At 51.9% G+C, this 20,010-nt stretch overlaps 1 protein-coding gene across 1 annotated transcript in view; it reads right to left on the bottom strand.

Annotated features, from left to right (window-relative positions):
* The window catches only part of FGF9 (fibroblast growth factor 9), a 33,840-nt gene extending 16,735 nt beyond the window's left edge, over window positions 1-17,105 (bottom strand). The window contains exons 1-2 of the mRNA XM_040988338.1: window positions 16,680-17,105; window positions 8,444-8,547 (exon numbers count right to left, since the gene is read on the bottom strand). Coding sequence (XP_040844272.1) covers window positions 8,444-8,547; window positions 16,680-16,956 — 381 coding nt within the window. The 5' untranslated portion in view covers window positions 16,957-17,105. The remainder of the gene's footprint in view (window positions 1-8,443; window positions 8,548-16,679) is intronic.
* Between the last annotated feature and the right edge of the window lie 2,905 nt (window positions 17,106-20,010).

Genomic DNA, 20,010 nt, shown 5'->3' with positions numbered 1-20,010 from the left:
CCCCCTCCTCGTTTTTGGAGCATGCCTAGTATCGGGTAGATTACTCAACAAATGAATCTTTCCATTTCCTTTTCAATGAATTTCATTCTTTAGAGACATTCTTTTTAGAACACGTCTGAACTTCTCCCATCAAAGTGACCTGAATGGAAGCCCTACCGTGACAAATTTCGAAGTCTGCTAGTACCTCCTATTTAGTGTAAACCCAACAGGTTCCTCAGCTGGTTCAAAGTGACTCCAAATCGCCCATGCACAACAGCTACAGCTCCTGGCCCCACACACTGCCAGCTCCCTCCCGCCCAGGGCTCACTATTTGCAGCAGGGTTTAAATACCGGGCCCCCACAGAGCCTCAGGAGACCAGGCACGTGCCCTTGGGCTCCAGTTCTCCATGAGAACATTTGCACTCTGTCATTTCACATCCATGGCACAGTGAAGGAATCTCCTGGAGGAATTCAGGACCCTCCATACAATCACCTCCCAGCCAGATCCTGCCACTCCAGAGCCACAAGTCAGCCTATTGCAAACACGGGTTCTGTACCCATGTATTCAACAAACCCAGCATCAAAAAGGCTCGGGGAAAAAATTCGCTAGATCTAAACTGAACAGATACAGCTGTTTTTCTTGTCGTGATTCCCTGCTGCATTAGATAATATTACTATCTGGAAATGACTGAGCGCATAGAGGATACGCAGGGATTCTAGGCCAACATTGGGCCATTTTCCATCAGGGCCTGAGTTCCTACAGAGTTTGCTGTCCACGGAAATCCTAGTACCAATCTCCTCTATAAGTGAGGAGGACACAGAGTATCTGGATTTAAAATTACTTTCAGGGATAAGCAGGATGATTTAAGCATCACCAGGGCAAACAGGAAAAAGAAAAAGGCCCTCACAGTCCAGCAGAGATACCGTCAGTTCAAATGAAGGCCAGGTGACGGTCACGTGGTTTCACAGGAACTCAAACAGGCAGATGCTGGGGAAGAACAAGGTCACTCAAGGACCAGGGAAGGGCGGCCATGCCAAGCACCATGGAGGCCAGGCCTCTCTGGCCGGGGCTCTTCCTTCATCAGGTAATCTCACCTACTCATGGAACTAACCGTACCAGTTTGGATTTCGTTGGACTTAAAGCTTAGTCAAAGAAGTCTGACATAGAGGATTCATATCTAGCTTACCTTGCACATATTTAAATGGCATCATTGGGTCTGGTAACTGGGGTGCATCATGTTAAGCTACCAGCTGCAACTCCAGCACCTCACATGAGTGCCAGTTCAAGTCCAGGCTGCTCCACCTATGACCAGCTCCCTGTTAATGTTCCTGGGAAGGCAACAGAGGAGATGACTCACGTACTTAAGTTCCTGCCCTCCATGTTGCAGAAGCTGATGGAGTCACTGATCCCTGGTTTTGCTTTGGCCTAGTCCTGAATGCTGCAGAAATTCTAGCAGTGAATAAACAGATGGAAGATAACTCTCTCTCTCTCTCTCTTTTCCTGTGTGCCTCTCTCTCTCCTCCCCTCCTTCACTCCTAACTCCCATCCTGATGCCCATCATTTTGCCTTTCAAATAAACAGATCTTGAGAAATTTTCTTCAGAAAAAAGAATTTGTTCATACTGAATATTTATAGACTTATTCCTTCTCAATATTTCCTGTCCGAGTTAGCAACTGTGTACACAGACAGCACTGACGTCATCCAGAAACAATTCAAAATCCTACAGGAGGATTGAGTGGATTCTCTGCCAAAATCACCCCAATCCATGTATGGGCAATGAGCAACTGCAGACTTTGGTATCCAAGGGATTTTCTAAACCCAACCCCCTCAAAGAGACCCTTGTGGTTCTCCTTCTAGAGAGGCTAGCATGTTTATTCCTCAGCCCTGAGACAGGTGGTTCTACAGGGCTCCTCCCACTCACTCCACAAAGTGCAAATACTACAACATGCAAACCAACTTCTTTGGCTCATCTACCTCTGCCCATTGCAGAAAACTGCCCCAACTAAGCTGTGCATAAAAAAAACAAAGCTTACTTGCACTGGCAACACAACTATAAATCATGATTCCCTGGTTACTGATTATACAAATCCCCATAAACCAGGGTCCAACTGCTTCTCCTGACACACAGTGTAACCCATAAGGAGCACCTGTTTTAACAAGCACCTAAAGCAGGGTGCTGACAGAGATGGCTCCCAAAGCATTGGTCTGGGACTATAAGAGCTAGCCCTGAGTCCTTACATCAGCAAGTTGCCTAAACTTCTCTTGTTTTCAGTTTGGTAAATGAATGAAATAATTCTTGTGGAAACAACTGGATTCCATAAGCAGACAACTACACAGAAAGGATGATGATCCAACACAGCCCAGTGCCCATGCATAGCTCAGGACAGGCTGACGAACTGGGTCAGCAGCGACCACGTGTCATAATCTGGGCTTTCAGGAAGCAGAAGGCTGGTAGAGAAGGGACTGGGATGCTAAAAAGCTTCATGAGATCGGAGAAGCCAGTAGTGGGCAGGACCAACGGACAGGTGTGAGCGGAACCCCATCTGGTAGCCCTCACTTCAGCATCCCTGTTGGTTCCAGGCTCCCAAGCCATCCGTTCAGTGAGTGCCATTTTTTTCTTAATGAATGGGTCAAATGCCCTTCTGGAAGGTCATTCATTTTTTTCACACACTCCCATTTGGGGATGGCTTACGAACTACAGAGATGTGTTTCTCAGTTCTAGAATCAGGTGGCAACACGTCAGGATTCTGGTGAGCGCCCTCTTCCAGGTGCACACATGTCTCCTCATGTGCAGGGAACAGAGCAAGGAAGCTCTCTAGCGCCAACCCCATCCATGATCTCCACGGTCCACGCTCAATCTGACCACCTCCACCATCACAGAGAGGGCGACGATTCAATCTCTAACAATGGCACTTCAGATTGTCCTTCCAAACTCCTCATCACTCCAAGTCCTATAAAATCTAATCTGAGCTTGTTAGTTTCCATTAGCTCCAAACTCAAATATTTAAGTCGAATCAGACTAATCTGTTCTTTGTACCCTAATCAGTTCATGTGTTATTTAGTTTGAGATACCACATCTTTTTCTAATGGGATATTTATTATAGTCGATTATTCTTGATGCTATAAAGTACCTTGAGAATATTCAAACAATTTGTATCAGGAACAATATGACACTCCAGTCTTCTGGATGTGTATTTGCGCAGGCATGTTCGTGAGTGATCTAATATCCTCCCCACAACTTCAAACATAGCAAATGCTCCAACGTTTACAGTGGAAGAACCACGGCCCTACACTGCCTGCCCTTTGCTCCTGCAGACTCCTGTTCATCCTCCAAAACCTTACATAAAGGACATCACCCAACACCCGCAGGTGTTTCAACTCCACCATGGGGAATTTCACATGGCATTGAATTATTTATGTTTCCCTCCTAGCAGATCTAGAGAGATGAGTTTCATTGTCATATGCTTCTACCAGTGCTAGACACAGAAGGGACATGAGCAGATGTGAAATAAATGAATGAATGGATGTGGGGATAAATTAACACACAAACGCAATCATCCAACTCTACTACTGAGTTGGATTTACGGTCTTCGTCAACCAAATCCTAACACGGATGAACAATTCTGCCTGTGTCAGCTTTCTAAGAAGGCATTAGGATCCTATCCACCTCCTTGACGAAGTTTCACCTCTGACTGCTCGCACTCTCAAAACAAACCTGGAAATAAAGCAACACTACGTAAACAAAAAAAAAAAAGAAACTCCCAAAATGCAAAAATACATTTTAAAGGGATTTTACTACATTTGCATATTAATTTACTTTATTCAAATAACTATTCTTTTGCATTTCAATTTAATTCACACAAATAAATCTTATTTTCCCCAAATCTCTGATTTACCTACATTCTTAACAAGATCCACCTTTACTTTCTTTGTTTTTTTTTTAAGGATTCATTTATTTTTATTATAAAAGGTAGATATACAGAGAGGAGGAAAGACAGAGAGGAGGATCTTCCATCCACTGGTTCACTCCCCAAGTGGCTGCAATGGCCCAGAGCTGAGCTAATCTGATGCCAGAAGCCAAGAGTTACCTCTGGGTCTCCCATACATGTGCAGGGTCCCAAGGCTTTGGGCCGTCCTCGACAGCTTTCCCAGGCCACAAGCAGGGAGCTGGATGGAAAGCAGGGCTGCTGGGATTAGAATTGGCACCCATATGGGATCCCAGTGCTTGCAAGGAGAGGACTTTAGCTACTAAGCTACCACACCGGGCCCAAGATCCACCTTTTCATGATTTGTCTAATATTTGGAAACAACTCTCCATGTTTGGCTAGTAGAGCTTCACACAACTTCACACAGCTATGGATTCATTTCGATCCCAAAGCTAGCATCTCAAGTGTGAGAATTGCAAACCCAGTGGGAAACATGGGAAGCCAGCCCCAGAGGAGCCAGCCCAGCTCCCCCTCGGTTCCCCTGGCCTGCAGGAGGTTCAGCCTGTAGGGCAACAACAACCCCTGTCCTGGGGGTTCTCCTTTCAGCACTGAGGAGGCCGTGGGCAAAGCACAGAAGGCTGAAATAGCCAGCCTGGAATTCTAGAGCCCACCTAGATCAGGAAGAGACAGGGAAGAGGTCTACCTCCAGTTCTTCATCTGAGACACGAGCCTCCTTGGGAGGTGACAGAGTGAGGGCCCCACCACGTTCTCGCCACTGCACTCTCACTTCTCCAACCCCAGCTGTGCAAAGCTCAGGCCAACCCAGAGCAGAAACAAGAAAAAGCAAGTGAGCAAGTGCCAGGATGCTTCCTCCAACCAGAGTCTAAAAACACACAGTGACCATGCAACTGGAGATGCAGCCAGGTCCCCACGTATGCACTGAAGAAAAGGCGGAGAAATCACTACCATTCAATTCATTCCTATCCAAAGAGTGGTTGCTCAGTACTTGCTTCAAGCAGGAACCACGGTTAGGTGTGAGGTCCTATTTTAAAAGAAATATAGGAGGGGGCAGATATGCAATGAAAGGCTACCTGAGGGCCACATCCTCTCCTGGAGTGTCGGATTAAGACCCTGCAACTCTGCTTCGGAACCAGCTTCTTGCTTATGTGTACTCTGGGAGGCAGCAGGGGACAGCCTAGCTACCCACGTGGGAGATATACACAGAGTTCCTGACTGTCAACTTCAGACGGATCCAGCCCTAGCTAGAGTGGGTATTTGGGAAATAAAAATGAAAATAAAATTAAAGATGTAAAATGCAAGGCCAATGTTCAGTATAGCGGTCTACTTGGGTGTTCATATTTCCTATCAAGAGTACCTGGAGTCAAATCTCGACTCCTACTTTTAAGTCCAGCTTCTTGCTAAGACACACCTTGGGAGGCAGCAGATGCTGACTCAAGGAATGCGATCCCTCACACCCACAGGGAAAACCTGGACCCAGTTGCTGCATCCTGATATTGTCCCCCTAACCCATCACAGCAGTTGTTGAGTTTCCCGGGGAGTGAAGCAGCAAACAGAAGCTCTCCAGTCTCTCTGACCCTTTGCCTTTCAAACAAATATAAATAAACAAGCTAAAAGAAAAAAACATAGCATAGATCTTTATGCTAATGACAGAAAACAAAAATGTATTTTAAAAATTGGCCATCCTAAAAATTATACTGCCACTTCTAGAAACATGGAAATACAAGCACAGAATTCCCAGGGCTCAGAAGAAAAGTTAAGAAGTGGTAATAAGGGGCCAGTGTGATAGCCCAGTGGCTAAATCCTTGCCTTGCATGTACTGGGATCCCATATGGGTGCCTATTCATGTCCCAGCTGCTCCATTTCCCATCGAGCTCCCTGCTTGTGGCCTGGGAAGGCAGTCAAGGCTGGCCCAAAGCCTTGGGACCTTGCACCCACGTGGGAGACCTAGAAGAAGCTACTGACTCCTGGCTTTGGAAAAACTCAGCTCGGGACCATTGCAACCACTTGGGGAGTGAACCAGTGGATGGAAGATCTTTTTCTCCATCTCTCCTTTTCTCTGTATATCTGCCTTTCTAATAAAAATAAATACATAAATTTTGAAAAATAAATAAAAGGACTGGTAACTGAACTAAAGATGCAGTCAGAGACGTGATGGAGACTTGCAAGGCAAGTGATGTTTTCAACAATCTCAGGTGGTCAAAGATGCTCCAGCACAAGAGATTCATTTAACCACATACATCTGAATGACTAGGATCAGTCAGCTGTGTGGTCGTGCGGAGTGCAGGGAGAACTCCAAGTCTCACCACACTCATGGTGTATACTCAGAAACCCTGAACTAGGCAGCATGGCTTCCCAGAAGTCAACACAAGATGGTGTTCTCCATCTTGCTCCCTCCCTCCCTTCTTGCAGTCTTGCCACTGGGTCTAATGCAAAGTGCCTTCCACACTGCTCCAGGCACTGGGCCATGCATAGGGCACTACAGGCAGGAGTTCCTCCCCGCCCACCCACCCAGGAAGCCACTGAAACTACCCAGAAGGGGAAACACGCCTTACCCCAAGCAACAACCGCACAGGCACTTTTGCCAACATAAAATGAGATGTGGCCTCCCCATCAACCCTTAACTACCCAGGACTCTGAACCACACTGCTGACTTCACTGGAGCCAAAGGGAGGACACTCCAGAGGGTCCTGCGGAAGGGACACTCCAGAGAGATCCTAGAGATGAGAACTTTACTGTGGCTGATGCAAACATTTCATTGGATGCATGTTTCACCAAATAAGGTAACATATACATGAGCTATACTTCCAGATCTATGTATTTATTTAAATAATGTAATGAGCACATAGTGAGATACACCCTGAATAAAAGGTACGTGGCATGGGTGATGTTAAGGAAGAGAGACCATTGCGCTAGGAGTCCCTCCCACCCACCAAAGCCAAGAACTTCAGTCCTACACACAAAAAAGGACATTTCACAGAGTTCAATTAAATCCCTAGAAGTAGAAAAAAATAATATGGTAAAAGAAAAAAATCACCTTCTAATCCATAAACTTACAAGTCATCTCGTATTTTCTACACCTTTTCTTTGCACACCAAAGTATCTGCAAAAGTCATCTGGGAAGTAACTTTGCTCAAACCAATTGTGATTGCGAAGTCCAAACTTCAAGACCTGTTTCAAAGCAATTTACTCTCTGAAGGAGGCACTTTAAAGAGAAATTAAGTGTCTAAACAAATTAATCAACCTAGAGTTTGAAACTTTATCAAGGCAGAAAACTCACAGCCTGGGTCACTAAAAATGGTGTGTAAGCGGCAGGTCTTTAAGCAGCCTGTGAGACCAAGCACCCCGCGTGAGCGCTGGTCAGACTCCTGGCTGCTCCTTCCCATCCACTCCTGGGAAGGCAAGACATGGCCACAGCCCATTTGGAGAGTGAACCAGCAGACAGAAGATCTCTCTTTCTCCTCCTCTTCCTTCTCTTACCAGCCCTAACCTCCCACCTTCACACTATAACTGCTTTCCAAAGAAATCTAGCTTTGTTTTAATATGGTGTGTTACATTCAAATTACACTGGCCATGATGTGTTGTCACCTGGAGTTTTTGAGTAAAAGATTAAAACCACATACAGTATCCTTACGTGTGAGTAGGACTCTCATTGGTTTATAAACAGAAGAGCAGAAATAGAAAACATTTTTGACTTTCATTTCCATGGACAAACGACTCCAGAACTTATCTGATGCTGAGGTTCTTTGAATTTTCAACTTTTTATGAGTACTAATCAAAACTGTTACATTTCAGATAACTAATAGCTTAAGTTCTCGCTTGACCACCAGTGATTACAACGAAAAGATAAAGGGGGTAATTTCTTCACAGGTTTTGATGTTGACACTCCAAGAAAGTATCTAGTAACTAATAATCTGTTATTGCTCATAGTCACACGTTTAGCGAGAAACACCTGTATTTAAGATCCTGTGCTAGCAGAGGCAAGGATGCGAAGGCAGAGCCCTTGCCATAGAGCAGACGCCACAGCCAGGTCCCTAAGCACACACAGTGCCTGGCACTTGGAAGCAGCACATACCAGAATATCTGACAATAATTTCCACCTCTCCGTAAAATGAAAACCTTAAGTCTTTCAGAGAAAGTGTTTTGTAATTGCTGCAGTGTCTATTTCAAGTTTTAATTACAATGCTTGGCAAAGCCTGGGAGATGATAGTTGCAATTCATTTCAAAAATAACTCCCATTCAACCAAGAAGATGGGATTTTTCACACTCGTGAATTTTGTATTGACTTGATAATGAAGATGGCTTGGCATATCAATAAAGTATTGTCTCAGCAATTTTGGTCCAGTGAAGAGGGCCAGCTGATTACCTATTAATAATAATGAAATGGTTTCCCTCAACCAGCAAAAACACCCGCTCTGCCTTCCAGACACATTCAGGGTCTTTTCTGCTCTGTTCAATGCGGAGAGAAAAATGCAGCTGAAATCCAACACAGGCTGGCCAAGTCTCTGCCAGTACTTACTGATCCATACAGCTCCCCCTTCTCGTTCATCCCGAGGTAGAGTCCGCTGTCCACGCCTCGAATGCTGACCAGGCCCACTGCTATACTGATGAATTCCAGGATGCCTGAAAGACAAAAGGCAGGATGCAGAAGGCAGCTTGGAGCACGGGATGCTGGGAGTCAGCATCCCTGGGGGTTTGGGCGGGGACACAGAACACAGCTCCCAACCGTGAGAGCCTCTCGTGGCTTAACCAGCTGGTTTCTCTTTTAAAAACCACTGGCTAAGAGAATTCATTTTCTACCTACATTTGCCTTCACCATAAAGATACAAAGTCCTTATTAACATGGCTTACATAATGTACAAAGCATTTAGGAAATTTTTTAAAGTTAGTAAAAGAATGGACATTTTAGCATAGACAGAGAAGCTACCAGACATACTCTAATTTGTCAAAAAAGAGAATTTTAGGAGAAAACCAATCTACTTCAACTTTATAGAGGTGTAATTAAGTATTTGTACATGGCCATCTCTCCACCTGGCTCTTCCTCATCCCCAGGACCAAGAGAAATGAATTTCCTTAAGAAAAAAATGAAAGTGCTTGTTTGGAAATGCAGATCATAAGGGGGGCGTCCATTCAGAAAATGCTCCCACGCCGCAAGTGCAAGGTGCTCAGTAACTCTGTGGTTTACACAGAAAATTACCCAGCTGCCCGCTCTATCAATTCCTCTAGCTCCCTCTGGAAAACCACACACAGCCCAAATACTTGTGCTTAAATCAAGTATTGGTTTTTGGCTGTGCTTATCTGCAAGAGGCAGTGAGGCAATTTAGATAACACAACATTCCTGATGGGGAAAGGCTGGTTCCAAAAACACTGCTGCCTTCACACGTGGTATGGTCATCCCCAAGGCCCCCAAATCAAACCGGCTCAGGATCGTCTCGGATTTCCTTCCTCTTGCTTACTTCGCTAAGAATAACAACACCTAAGCTAGGCATAAATCCAGAATTTTATGGCCACACAACAGCGGCTTCAATTTCTCTGACCGTATGGCTGTTTGAAGACGATTGTCCCACAATATATTTTTAGGACACCGCTCACACGAGAAAGCAGCTACGTTCTCCTGCGTGTTACACATTAAAATTTTCTGCTCTGTGCAGCCCCTGGAATGCACACATACCAGATACTGAGTTCTTGTTTTTAAAATACCTTCAAATATTGAAAAAGTTTAAAAAAAAAAGTTTAGGAAAAAAAAAAGAAACCACTGAGGGTAACGCTGAGCTATAGACAGTCTCATGTGACTAATAAAAAAGCACTTACATAGATTTTTAAACAATTAATTTTGCAACTCTCACAAAATAGACTGTGCTGCAACCAACAGAAGATATGAATGGCATAAATCTAATAAAGCAAAGGATTAACTGGAAAGGAAACGCTGTCCCGAGGTAAGGCATAAAAAGCCAAGAGCGTTGGCTTTGAAACAGGCATTCCTAATTGCCTCGTAAGCATAAAACCACATTTATCTCATGTTGTTTACAAAATACACATCAGGACATGTAAGCATTTTACCTTGATAGAATATGAAACAGCACATAGAAAAACATAAAGAGACATTACAAATTGTGCTTGGTACCTGCTAACACGACTCTAACACGGAAATACACCTGCAAGAAGACAGTCTCTGGGTAGCTTCCCCTACTTCCCAGAGCAAATGGGAAGACACCTGGACCAGCATTTCCATCCCACTCAGTTCCCATAAGATGCACTCTACCTTCGATGCAGCCAATGGGCTTCGGTGTGCCATGTCTGTAACTTGAAATCAGAATGTGACATCTAACTGCAGGCAAGATTCACAAGTCTCTGACTGAGAGCACGCCAGCCACAATGTAGGTCACTCTCACCCTCAAATCAGTCTAAGGCGCGATGAAATACAGGAATCATTTTGCCCCCTTTGAGGTCCATGTGGAGGAGTTCCATGGTAAAAGGCCTCCGCATCCTAAGAGGACATGTAATGCTCTCTGTTTTCCCGCAAAAAAAAAAAAAAAAAAAATAAGGAGGCTCTGAGGAAGTACCCCAAGCCCGGAATGTGTGTAAGCAAGCTCTCCACGCCATCGTGGAGAGCTTGATGCATGAGAATAACAACGGCCGTGGGGATAACTGGACACTGGACACTGGGCCAGTCGAGAGGCCTTCTCAGCTCCACCTCGCATCAACGCGAGGCACGGCCGTGTTTCAGCCCACTGTGAACAAACGGGAAGCACGTTTCTGGAAGCTTAAATAACGCGTCCCTGGGCCAGCAGACTCCCACCCCTGTCTCCTGAATTATCATGCACAACTTGCAACTGATTTTCATCTTGTTTTTATTAGCCTGCATTTCCTGTGTGATTTTCATAGTTAAGTTCTACAGTCACTATTCTTGTAACATTTTTAAATGAAGGCATTAAGATGTATATCTTACTTCTTTTTCTGGCATTGATATGCGGCTATAAATTCATATGTGTTCCCCTATTCATTGGGACTTTTATAGTTCCATGCCATTCCAGTAATGCTTAAGATGAAAAACAAAACAGCTTAGGTCCTTACATCCATAGCAGAAGCCCCTCCAATTCATGAGACAAATTTCACAGATGCCTAAGACCGCAGAATACCAAACCCCATTACACTACGTTTTTTCCTATCTGCATCCCCCTGTTATAATGTCTACTTTAGGAATTAGGCAACAGCAAAAGATTGATAACAACAAACAATAAGATGAAACATAACAATTATTCTAAGAAAAACTATTCAAAACTTGTGATTTGCTGACTTCTGGAATCTTCCATTTAGCATCTTTGGACCACAGTTGAGTGAGTAACTGAAACCTCAGCAAGGGAAACCTCGAATAAGATGGGTGGGGGTACTATCGGAAGGCAAGAAGGACAGGTGCACAGATTAACTTAGTAGTAATGTGGTGAGTACAGTGAGAAGAACAGGTCATGGGCAGAGTCAAAGGACAAGTGGTTTGCTGAGCCTTGGCAAGGTGAATCAGGGAAAGCTTTCCAGAAACCAGCGGTGAGGCCCTCAAGGAGTTGTCCTGGCCAGCGGAGCTGCGGAATGACCCCAGGTGGGCAAGATTTCATCACCTCCAGCCACCACCTGTACTGCTGCAGCTCCCTGAACACTGAGGCCTCAGGAGCCCCGCCCAGCTTCTCCCAGGGAGGGCGGGGAGAGCGCCGGGAAGCTGTGAGTCACTGCCCTTCTCCCACACCCAGACTGCTGTGATGCTGTGAGGTCAGAAAGACCTGGCCGCAAGATCCCACCTCAACCTTATCCCTCCTGGTACCACCTTGACCACAATGAGCTCCGAACCTTCAGCCAGGTCAACCCGGCTGCTGCCAACTGCACACCCACCCCTTTTACCTACTCACACGGACGAGCAAGAGAAGGTGTCTGCACGGACACTGCAATGAATAAAGATCAAGGAAAGGAAGGGCAAAAGGAGGGGGCAGGGAAGAGAGGAAGGAGGGCAAGTCTGAATAACGGCCAGCACCTGATATTAACAGTGGCCTTCTCACGGGTACCCTGGCGATCTCCCTCCTCCAAGGCACCCACCTCCTAGACGTCCTCAGCTCAGAACAGCCAGGACACCAGGCAGTGATGGCGTGGCATGCAAAGCCAGCTCCGTGGAGCCCACGGGGTCTGACATGCTCCAGGAGAGACGGAGGCCTGCGTGGACTACTCCAGAAAACCAGCTCACCAGACCGTGCTTGACACAGCCCTGTGTAATTGGCCCCAAACCGATGGGGCTTCCCTAGCTCTGCTCAGATGGACCATGAACTGTCGGCCATGGACATGGACCAGCCCTGTTGGCCCTCCTGGGCTGGCCATTGCCTCCACTGGCAGGCTGAGAAGGCCAACCCTGAGAAATGGGAGGAGGTCAGAAGTTGCCCCTCCCAGCCCTTGACCCACTTAAAGAACCCTTCTAACCAGAAACCCCCCTCCCCAACACCTAACAGGGCGGCCCTCTTCAGCCCAGACTACACACAAAATCTCAGAAGGTGCAGTGAGTCAGCAGGTAGGCCCCCCGAAAATGCAGCACTCCGCCCCTGCAAGACCAGGCCTTCCCAATCCATCAGTACCGGGAATCAGTCTCCCAGCCCGCTCAGGAGCGGGAGATACAGCAAGGGACACTGAATAACAGAATTATACATGGCGGAATTGTTTTAAGCGCAAAATCCTGGAAATAAAATTCTATAACCTCCTTTAAAGGGAAAAAATATATATATATATATATATATAGGCCCCCTTGTTTCCCCCACACACACACCAGACTCCCTTGGATCGCGCGGCCCCTATTGGGGCATCCCTCTGGGGTCTTTCCAAGTCACCCATCTCAAGCCAAGGAGGGAACATGCTCAGGACCACCCACACAAACTTACTGCTCACCTTTAGTACCCTACATTACCCTTGCCCCAACTGATTTTTTCCCCTTGCGGAAAAAAAAAGGGGGCTTTAAAAGTGAAAAGATTATAAATATGTGTATAGGAGCTTAGATGAAATGGCACACCTCTACCGGCCCTACGACCCCCCCAAGTACAATCAGCAGAGCCTTTGCCCTGTGCATCTCCAACCACCACCCCACGAAAGACAAAGGGCTCCCGCAAGGTCCCACCTAAGTTACCACGGCAGGCGTCCCCCACCCCCACGTCCCCTGCATCTGTGCTGTGTCACCACCACGCTCGCTCGCCAGCAGCTGCAGTCACCTGCGGGTGCACGGGGTGGGGAAGAGAACAGAGTGGGACGGGGAGGGGGGTGAGGGGTGACCCACAGCATTCTTTCTGCAGCCCGTTTCCTGCCGCCATCCCCAGTCAGGTCGCAAAGGCACCTTCTGCTTGCAGCAAGGGTAAGCCCATCCCGCCCCACCCCCACCCGCAGCTCCTGCATTCTCGGGCATCGGAAGAGGAGCGGAAGGTGAGGAGAGTTCCCAGCGGGGAGGCTGCGGGGAGGCCCGAAGGTGCGGCGGGCGGGAGCGCCAGGTGGGACGCACGGCCGCAGCCCCGGCCCCCTCCCGCAGGCCGCAGGGTCCCAGCGCCGCGCGGCTCCCGAGGGCGGGGCTGCGAGGCGCACGCACCGAGCTGCAGAGGTTGCTAATATTGGGACCTGCCGCAGCGGTAGCAGCGGGAGACCGCGGCACTGCTGTCACCCCCGGGGCCCGCTTCTCGCGGCAGCCGCAGGAAAGATTTAAATAGCCCTCCTGCCCCACCCCCACTGCGCACAGCCACCCACTCAGCTCCATCCCAGCGAGGGTGAGTGGCACAGCGAGCGCCCTTCCCCCACCGCCCCAGTCCCCAGCCCAGCCAGGGGCTTCCTTTACCTTCCTTACCCAACACTGCCTCCCCCTTTCCCAATCTCTCTCTCTCTCTCTCTCTCTCTCTCTCTCTCTGTCTCTCTCTCTCTCTCTCACACACACACACACACACACACACACACGAGGTCTGCTAATGTAAGATGCAGACATGTCACTTCCTTAGCGACACCTTTCTCCAACCTCTGGGATCCAGGAGGGCAGAGGACTAGCTTTTTGTTTAAGGGTCTCCAGTCTGTCGTCCTGCCTGCAACTGCCCCGTCCGCTGACCCCCACAACGCGTCTCTCGCCCTCGGGCCCCCACCTCCATCCACCCTTGCATCCCCGCTCGCCCTGGAGGCAGAGTTGCTGAATTTCTGATGACTGGGTTGCGCGTGGCCAGTGTCCTACCCTAAAGGTGACTGCATCAAAAAAGGGGGGATGGGGTGCGTGAAGAAGGCCGGCTGGAGCGTCCCGCAGTTTCTCCACACCGAGGTCCACTTGGGCTGCGCTGGGGCGGGGGGGACGGGGGTACCGACCCAGCGGCTCCCACAATGAAGCTGCCTCCCGCCCACCGCAGCGTGCCCGGAGCTGGGCGCCCCCGGCATGCACCCTGAGCTCCCTAGCCGCGAGGCGGGGGCGCGGGGAAGCTGGTCCACAGGCCGCCGCCTGGCTCTCCAAAAGCGGCTAACAATAGCACGCCGCCCCCTCCGCCCTCCTCCGAGGTCCTTTGTCCCCCCCACCCCCCCACCCCACCCCTTCCCCGGCTGCTCCGGCCTTGCGCGAACCAGGAGCCCCCGACCCACCTCCCAGGCCCCGCGGAGCTCCTCGGACCTCCACCACCTGGCAGTGCGCTCCGGACACCAGGGTAGGGAGCCGGGACGGGCCGGGGAGCTCAAGGGTCCTCCCGGCAGCCGGTCCTCTGTCCCCGCCACCAGCTCTCCTGCCGCGTCGCGCGCCTCCAGCCGTTCCCACACCGCGAACCGCCGCGCGGCCCAAGGCGGCAGCTGTCAGCCCCACCGGTCCCACACTGCACACAACAAAGAGAAAGCAGAGGGACTACAGATGGGTGGGGAGGACGAAAACCCCAGATCCCCTCAACGCAGCCAACGCGTTAGCTACCCCTGCCTTGTCGCCGTCCTCCCATCCCTTTCCCTGGCACGGCGGTGGTCCCCCGCGGCACCTAAGGGCGCACACGGGAGCGGGGCGGAAAGGCACCCGCGAGGCGAGCGCGTTTAGGACCGCGCGGAGCTGGCCCGGCGGCCGCGGAACCAGCGCTGCGGGGCCCGGGCGGCGGAGCCCGCACCTGCCGGCCGGAGCGCGGGAGGGCCGGGGCTCGGGCGGCGGGGCGCACCCGGGGCCGGCCGCCCACGCCGCGCGCCCGGGGCCGGCGCAGCGTCGACGCCCCGCGGGTGGCCACTGCGGCCCAGGGCGCCCTCGCTCTCCCACCCCCGGCCGCCCACTGCCTGTTGTTCTGCCTTTGCACGCTAGGCAAGGCGGCAGCCCTTAAAGCGGCCGGACCGGAGCACTTTGGGGAAAGTTTAGTCTTTCCCGGCCACCCTCGGAAGCACGCGGACTCCGGAGGCGGTGGGGGAGCTGCGGCTGCAGCGTGGCAAAGCAAAGAGCCACAACTTTTTTTTTTTTTTTTTTGAGCTTTGGGTTTAGCCCCAGCCCGGAGCCTAAGAAGACAGATCCTGGGCCTCGTGGATGTGGCAGCATCCCCATCCCAGGCCCGAGGCGTCCTCACGTCCTGGCATCCTCCGCGGCCGCCACGAAGCCGAACACGGAGTTAGCTTGTGTGCCACATCTGGCATGAAAGCACGAGGAAGGAAAACCACCGCAGGACCTTGTTTTTTACGACCTAGTTTAAGTGTTGTCAGGTGAGTTTTCTCAGAACTTAACTCCTTCCAACACTCGGCTTGCCCACTGTGGCACTTATTTGTTTTTCAAGTAAAGTACCCCACAGCCCCCTCCCCAACTCACGCACCCTCACCCCAACCCCCAGTTAGGGCTGCTGGTCGACTTGGTGCTGTCGGGCTCAGGGTGCCCCAGGAAGCACGTGTGTGCAGACAGCCGAGTGGGCAGAGCCACCAGCCGTCACTGCTGAGTCACAAATACCCTGTTCGGAAAACCAAGTCCTAGTAATGCCCTTTCGGGTGAGCCTGCGGCTTCTGCACGCGCTCGCACGCGGAGAGCAACCCGCCCAGCACATCCCCAGCGGGCTGCACACTGCGACCCGCAGAGCTTAGGGCTGGAGAGCTGGAAGGACGGACGCCCTGGCTCGCCGAGCGCTCGGCCCCTGCCCCAGCGCCCCTGCGCCCCTGCCCGGCTCTGGTCTTCCTCCCCACAGAACAATCAGTCAGCAACCTTAAGCTACGGGAGCTCTCAGATCCGCACAGGGGGCATAAACAATGCGTTTAATTTACAAGTCAAGCAGAGGACTTCCTAGAAGGGGCCCGGGGTGCAGCCTCCTTTCGGGCGCGTGATACCCACCTCTAGCTTCCAGGAAACTCCAAGCATTGCTAAGTTCCTAGCAGTTAATGATTAAAGCTTTAAACTCGTGGAATCCCTCCATTCAAAAGAAACTTCCTCAACCCCATCTTCCCATGCATCTGATCGAAAAGAACCGAGGACGGTGCCCTGTTAATAAAGCAGGCCCCCCACTCTTAAGAGAAAAAAAAATGCCTCTCAATGTGGACTTGCACCGGTGCCAGCAGCAGATCTGCAGTTCCGGAGGCTCGCTCGCTCTCTCTCTCTCTCTCTCTCTCTCTCTCTCTCTCTCTCTCTCTCTCTCCCAAAGCTGGCAAGACAGTCGAGAGGGGAGGAGGGGGGAGAAAGAAGGGGATGGGGGTCGAGAGTCCTTCCTGGCCACCACCTTCTGGGCAGTTAGCAATCCGAACCTGCCCTCGCACGGGCACGGAGGGGTTAACGGTATACCTACCGAAGCGGCTGTGGTCTTTCCGTGTTCCCTGGATAGTACCATTGGGGAAGATCTCTAAGTGGAATCCAGTCCTGCAGTAGAGCTGCCTCCGCCTGAGAATCCCCTTTAAATGATCCAAGTCGGTGACTGCGGGTCCCCTGGGCAGCCCCCCTGCTTCCGACTGCCCCAGGTGGTCACTTAGCAAAACCGGGCTGTCCACCGGCAACACGGGCACGTTCCCAAACGGTACTGCATCCTGCACACCGAAATAGTTCCCAACTTCACCTAAGGGAGCCATCAAGAAGACTCGGCTTTCGGAGCACAAGAATAAACAATAATGATGATTGCAAACCCAGGAGATATTAGGCGAGGTATATCCAACTCCCCTCCCTTACTGCAGTTGCGGAGAGGAGGAAAAAAAAAAGAAGAAGGTCTTTTCTTCAATCCATTAAATGCATAAATAAAAGTAATCTGCTGGTTCACTGGCACAGGTTCAAGGTCAAACCACTGATAGTCTAAGAAACCACCACTTTATACTCACACACTGACACAGTGATAAACATTTCTATGCATCTCTACAGACATTCCCAGCTCTTAGCAGGTAAGAAGGTCTTCATCCCATCCGACCGTCATAAGGAAACAGAAACATCCGGAGTTTCTCCATTGGCCTTGCGATCAGAATGACCATAGCAACTTAAATGCCTAGGCGTTATTATGGGGATTTTTAAGATGCACGGGCTACGTCAGAATTCACGGATCAGACTCCAGGAAGGCATGCGCTGTTTTTACTCTCTAACCGACTCTGCAGGCATCGGCACGAATCCTTCAAGGGGTGCTGGGGGAGGTGGGGGGGGAAGCTCACGTTGGTGGCAGCGACAAATCTTCCCCCTTCCCGGTACCCCCACCCCCGCTTTCCAAAATAATAATAATAATTTTTCAAAAAAAAATAATAAAGGAGGAAAAAAAAAAAACTTTAGGCGTCCAACGCTAGTATCCAGGATCCTCTCCAGCAGCTCGGCCGAGGTCCCTTGGCTGAGCGCGGGTGGCGGAGCCGCGGCGTCCCGGGGCTCGCGTGCCGCCGCGAACAGGTGTTGCCGCGCCGGCTGGCGGAGCGGGGTGGCCGGGCGGAGCGCTCCTCCTGCGCAGCCCCCGCCGGCGCGCAGAGTGGCGCAGGCAGCGGCATTGGGCAGGGTTTAAGGTAGCGCCGCGGCCGGCCGGAGCGCCGCCGTGGTCCTAGCGCCCGCCTGCCGCCGCGCTGCCGCAGGGCCCCCGCGGAGCCGCACCTCGTGGGCGCGCGGGCTGGCCCAAGGACGGGCGGCACCTCGAGCCTCTGCGGAGACTCCCGCCCGGAGCTTCGAGGCGAGTGGGGGTGGGGGCGAGGGAGGAAACTGGGCGAGTGGTTTTTGTTTGTTTGTTTGTTTTTTTCACGTGCACTCCGCAGTCCCCGTCTGGCGTTATCCGATCTTTAACTTAGTTAACAGAGTTTGGAGGGCACAGGGATGGGAGCTGGGGTATGGAGAGAGAGAGAGTGTCGGTCTTCTGCCAGACACACGGAAGCGCAAAACTGTACTGCAGGTGAGACAGTCGGAGGGGAAGCGGGCTCCGGCACGCGCACACACTCACACACGCACGCACGCGCGCGCGGACAGACACGCGCAGACGTAGCCGGCATTCTGGTTTTATTCGCAGCGCCCGCGCTGCCCGGGCATCTCCCGATCTCTAGTGGTGTTAAAGGTCCCGCCCAGATACCAACACCGCCACCCCACTTCCCCCTGGGTCGCCGACGGTCTGGGAGGCGCCAGAGACCCGCCACGGTTCCCCGAGCTCGCCTCGTGCCCCACGCCCGCGTGCGCGCCTTGCAAGGAGTCTGGGTGCAGAGCGCTCCGGGAGGTTCCCCCACTTCGGCCCTTAGGCCACGCTCTCCAGGACCAGCCCGGCCATCCGGAACCGCGCTTGGGCCCGGGGAGTCCCGGCGTCTCCTGCCACGGCCTGGACCAAGTCCGCTGCGGAGCCGGAAGAGCCCTGAGCGCGAGCCGATCGCGGGGCGCCCCGGGGCTACCACCGCAGCTTCCCGCTTCTGCCCCGCGGGGCCGCACGTGGAAGCCCAAGCTCCAGCTCAGGGCTCAGGTTTCTGCTCTTGGCCAGCGGCCTTCGCGCCCGGCCCGGAGGCAGGGACAAAGAAACCCGCGGCCGGGACCGCAGCGGGGCCCTGCCGGGGCCGAGCGGTGCCACGATCCCGGCTCCGGGGCGCTCTACGCCCAAGGCAACGCGCCCGCATCCCGAATCCCCGCGGGCTGCGGGCACGGGCGCGGCTCCCGCCGACACGCGCGCACACACACCCCGGCCCCGCAGCCCACCCGCCGGCCTCTCTCGCCCCCCTGCTCCTCTTTGTTCACATTGTCTTAGCCACGGCCCGATTCCCGGGTCAAGATGGTGAAAGTTGCGCAGACTTGAGCGCAGCTCCGGACTGGGGGACGCGAGTGCGAAGCCAAGTCAAAAGCAGAGATCCGGACCTTTGCGCAGGGAAAGCTAATCAAAGCGGGGCCCCCCCGCCCCGTTTTTTGTTTTTGTTTTTTGTTTTTGTTTTTAATGGGAAGAAGTAGGATCAGCCTTGAAGGAAGCTAAAAGGCTGGAGGTGAAGGACAGAGGCTGGCCCTGCAGCGCTTGCAGGGTTTTCGAAGGAAGATGAAAGAGCGGAATGAATTTGCAGGTTTCGGGAGAGCTGGAAGCTCCGGCGACCTGGGGAGACCTTGCCCTGCCCCCCACCCCTCCCCTGGTGGAAGGCGTGCCCCGGCCGCGCGGCGGAATGGCCCTCCCCCGGCCCCACCCACTCCCCTCGGCCGCGGCCAGGGGTCCCTTGGCGTCCCGAGGGGTTGGGGGGTTGGGGCAGGCGCGGTGCGCCCCTCTTCCGAGTCCTGGCCCCGGGGGCATTCGCCGCGGTAGGGAGCCGCCGGACTGCGGCGTTAACTGCCCGGTGGCAGATACAAGAAGCTGGGGAGTTAAGTGTCACTTCTCATAAACCAACAAGCAGCTCGCTTGAATCTCCTTGCAGCCGGCTGCGCTGGGTTAAGCAAGGGGCGTTCCTGGACCACTAGGGCGCTTTGCAGCCGAGTCGGTTACAAAAGGACAAACAGCACACACTGGTGGAAGCAACGGAGGATCTGGGGGCGGGGGGACCTGGGGGGAAGGAGGGCGACGAGCAGCACGTGGGCATTTCCACTCAAGACGCGACTGGACCGCTTCCACCAGCTGTCTCCAACCACGTTCTTTCGATCTGCTTGGAGACACCATCCAATGAGCAGAGGCCATTTCCGCTTCCGAATCCCGCAGCGTCGCGACTGTCGCTTTAAAA

The sequence above is a fragment of the Ochotona curzoniae genome, unplaced genomic scaffold (genome assembly GCF_017591425.1).
Source record: "Ochotona curzoniae isolate NIBS_2020 unplaced genomic scaffold, NIBS_Ocur_1.0 contig_4838, whole genome shotgun sequence".
NCBI classification, from domain to species: Eukaryota; Metazoa; Chordata; class Mammalia; order Lagomorpha; family Ochotonidae; genus Ochotona; species Ochotona curzoniae.
This window is presented reverse-complemented; position numbering and strand designations above follow the sequence as displayed.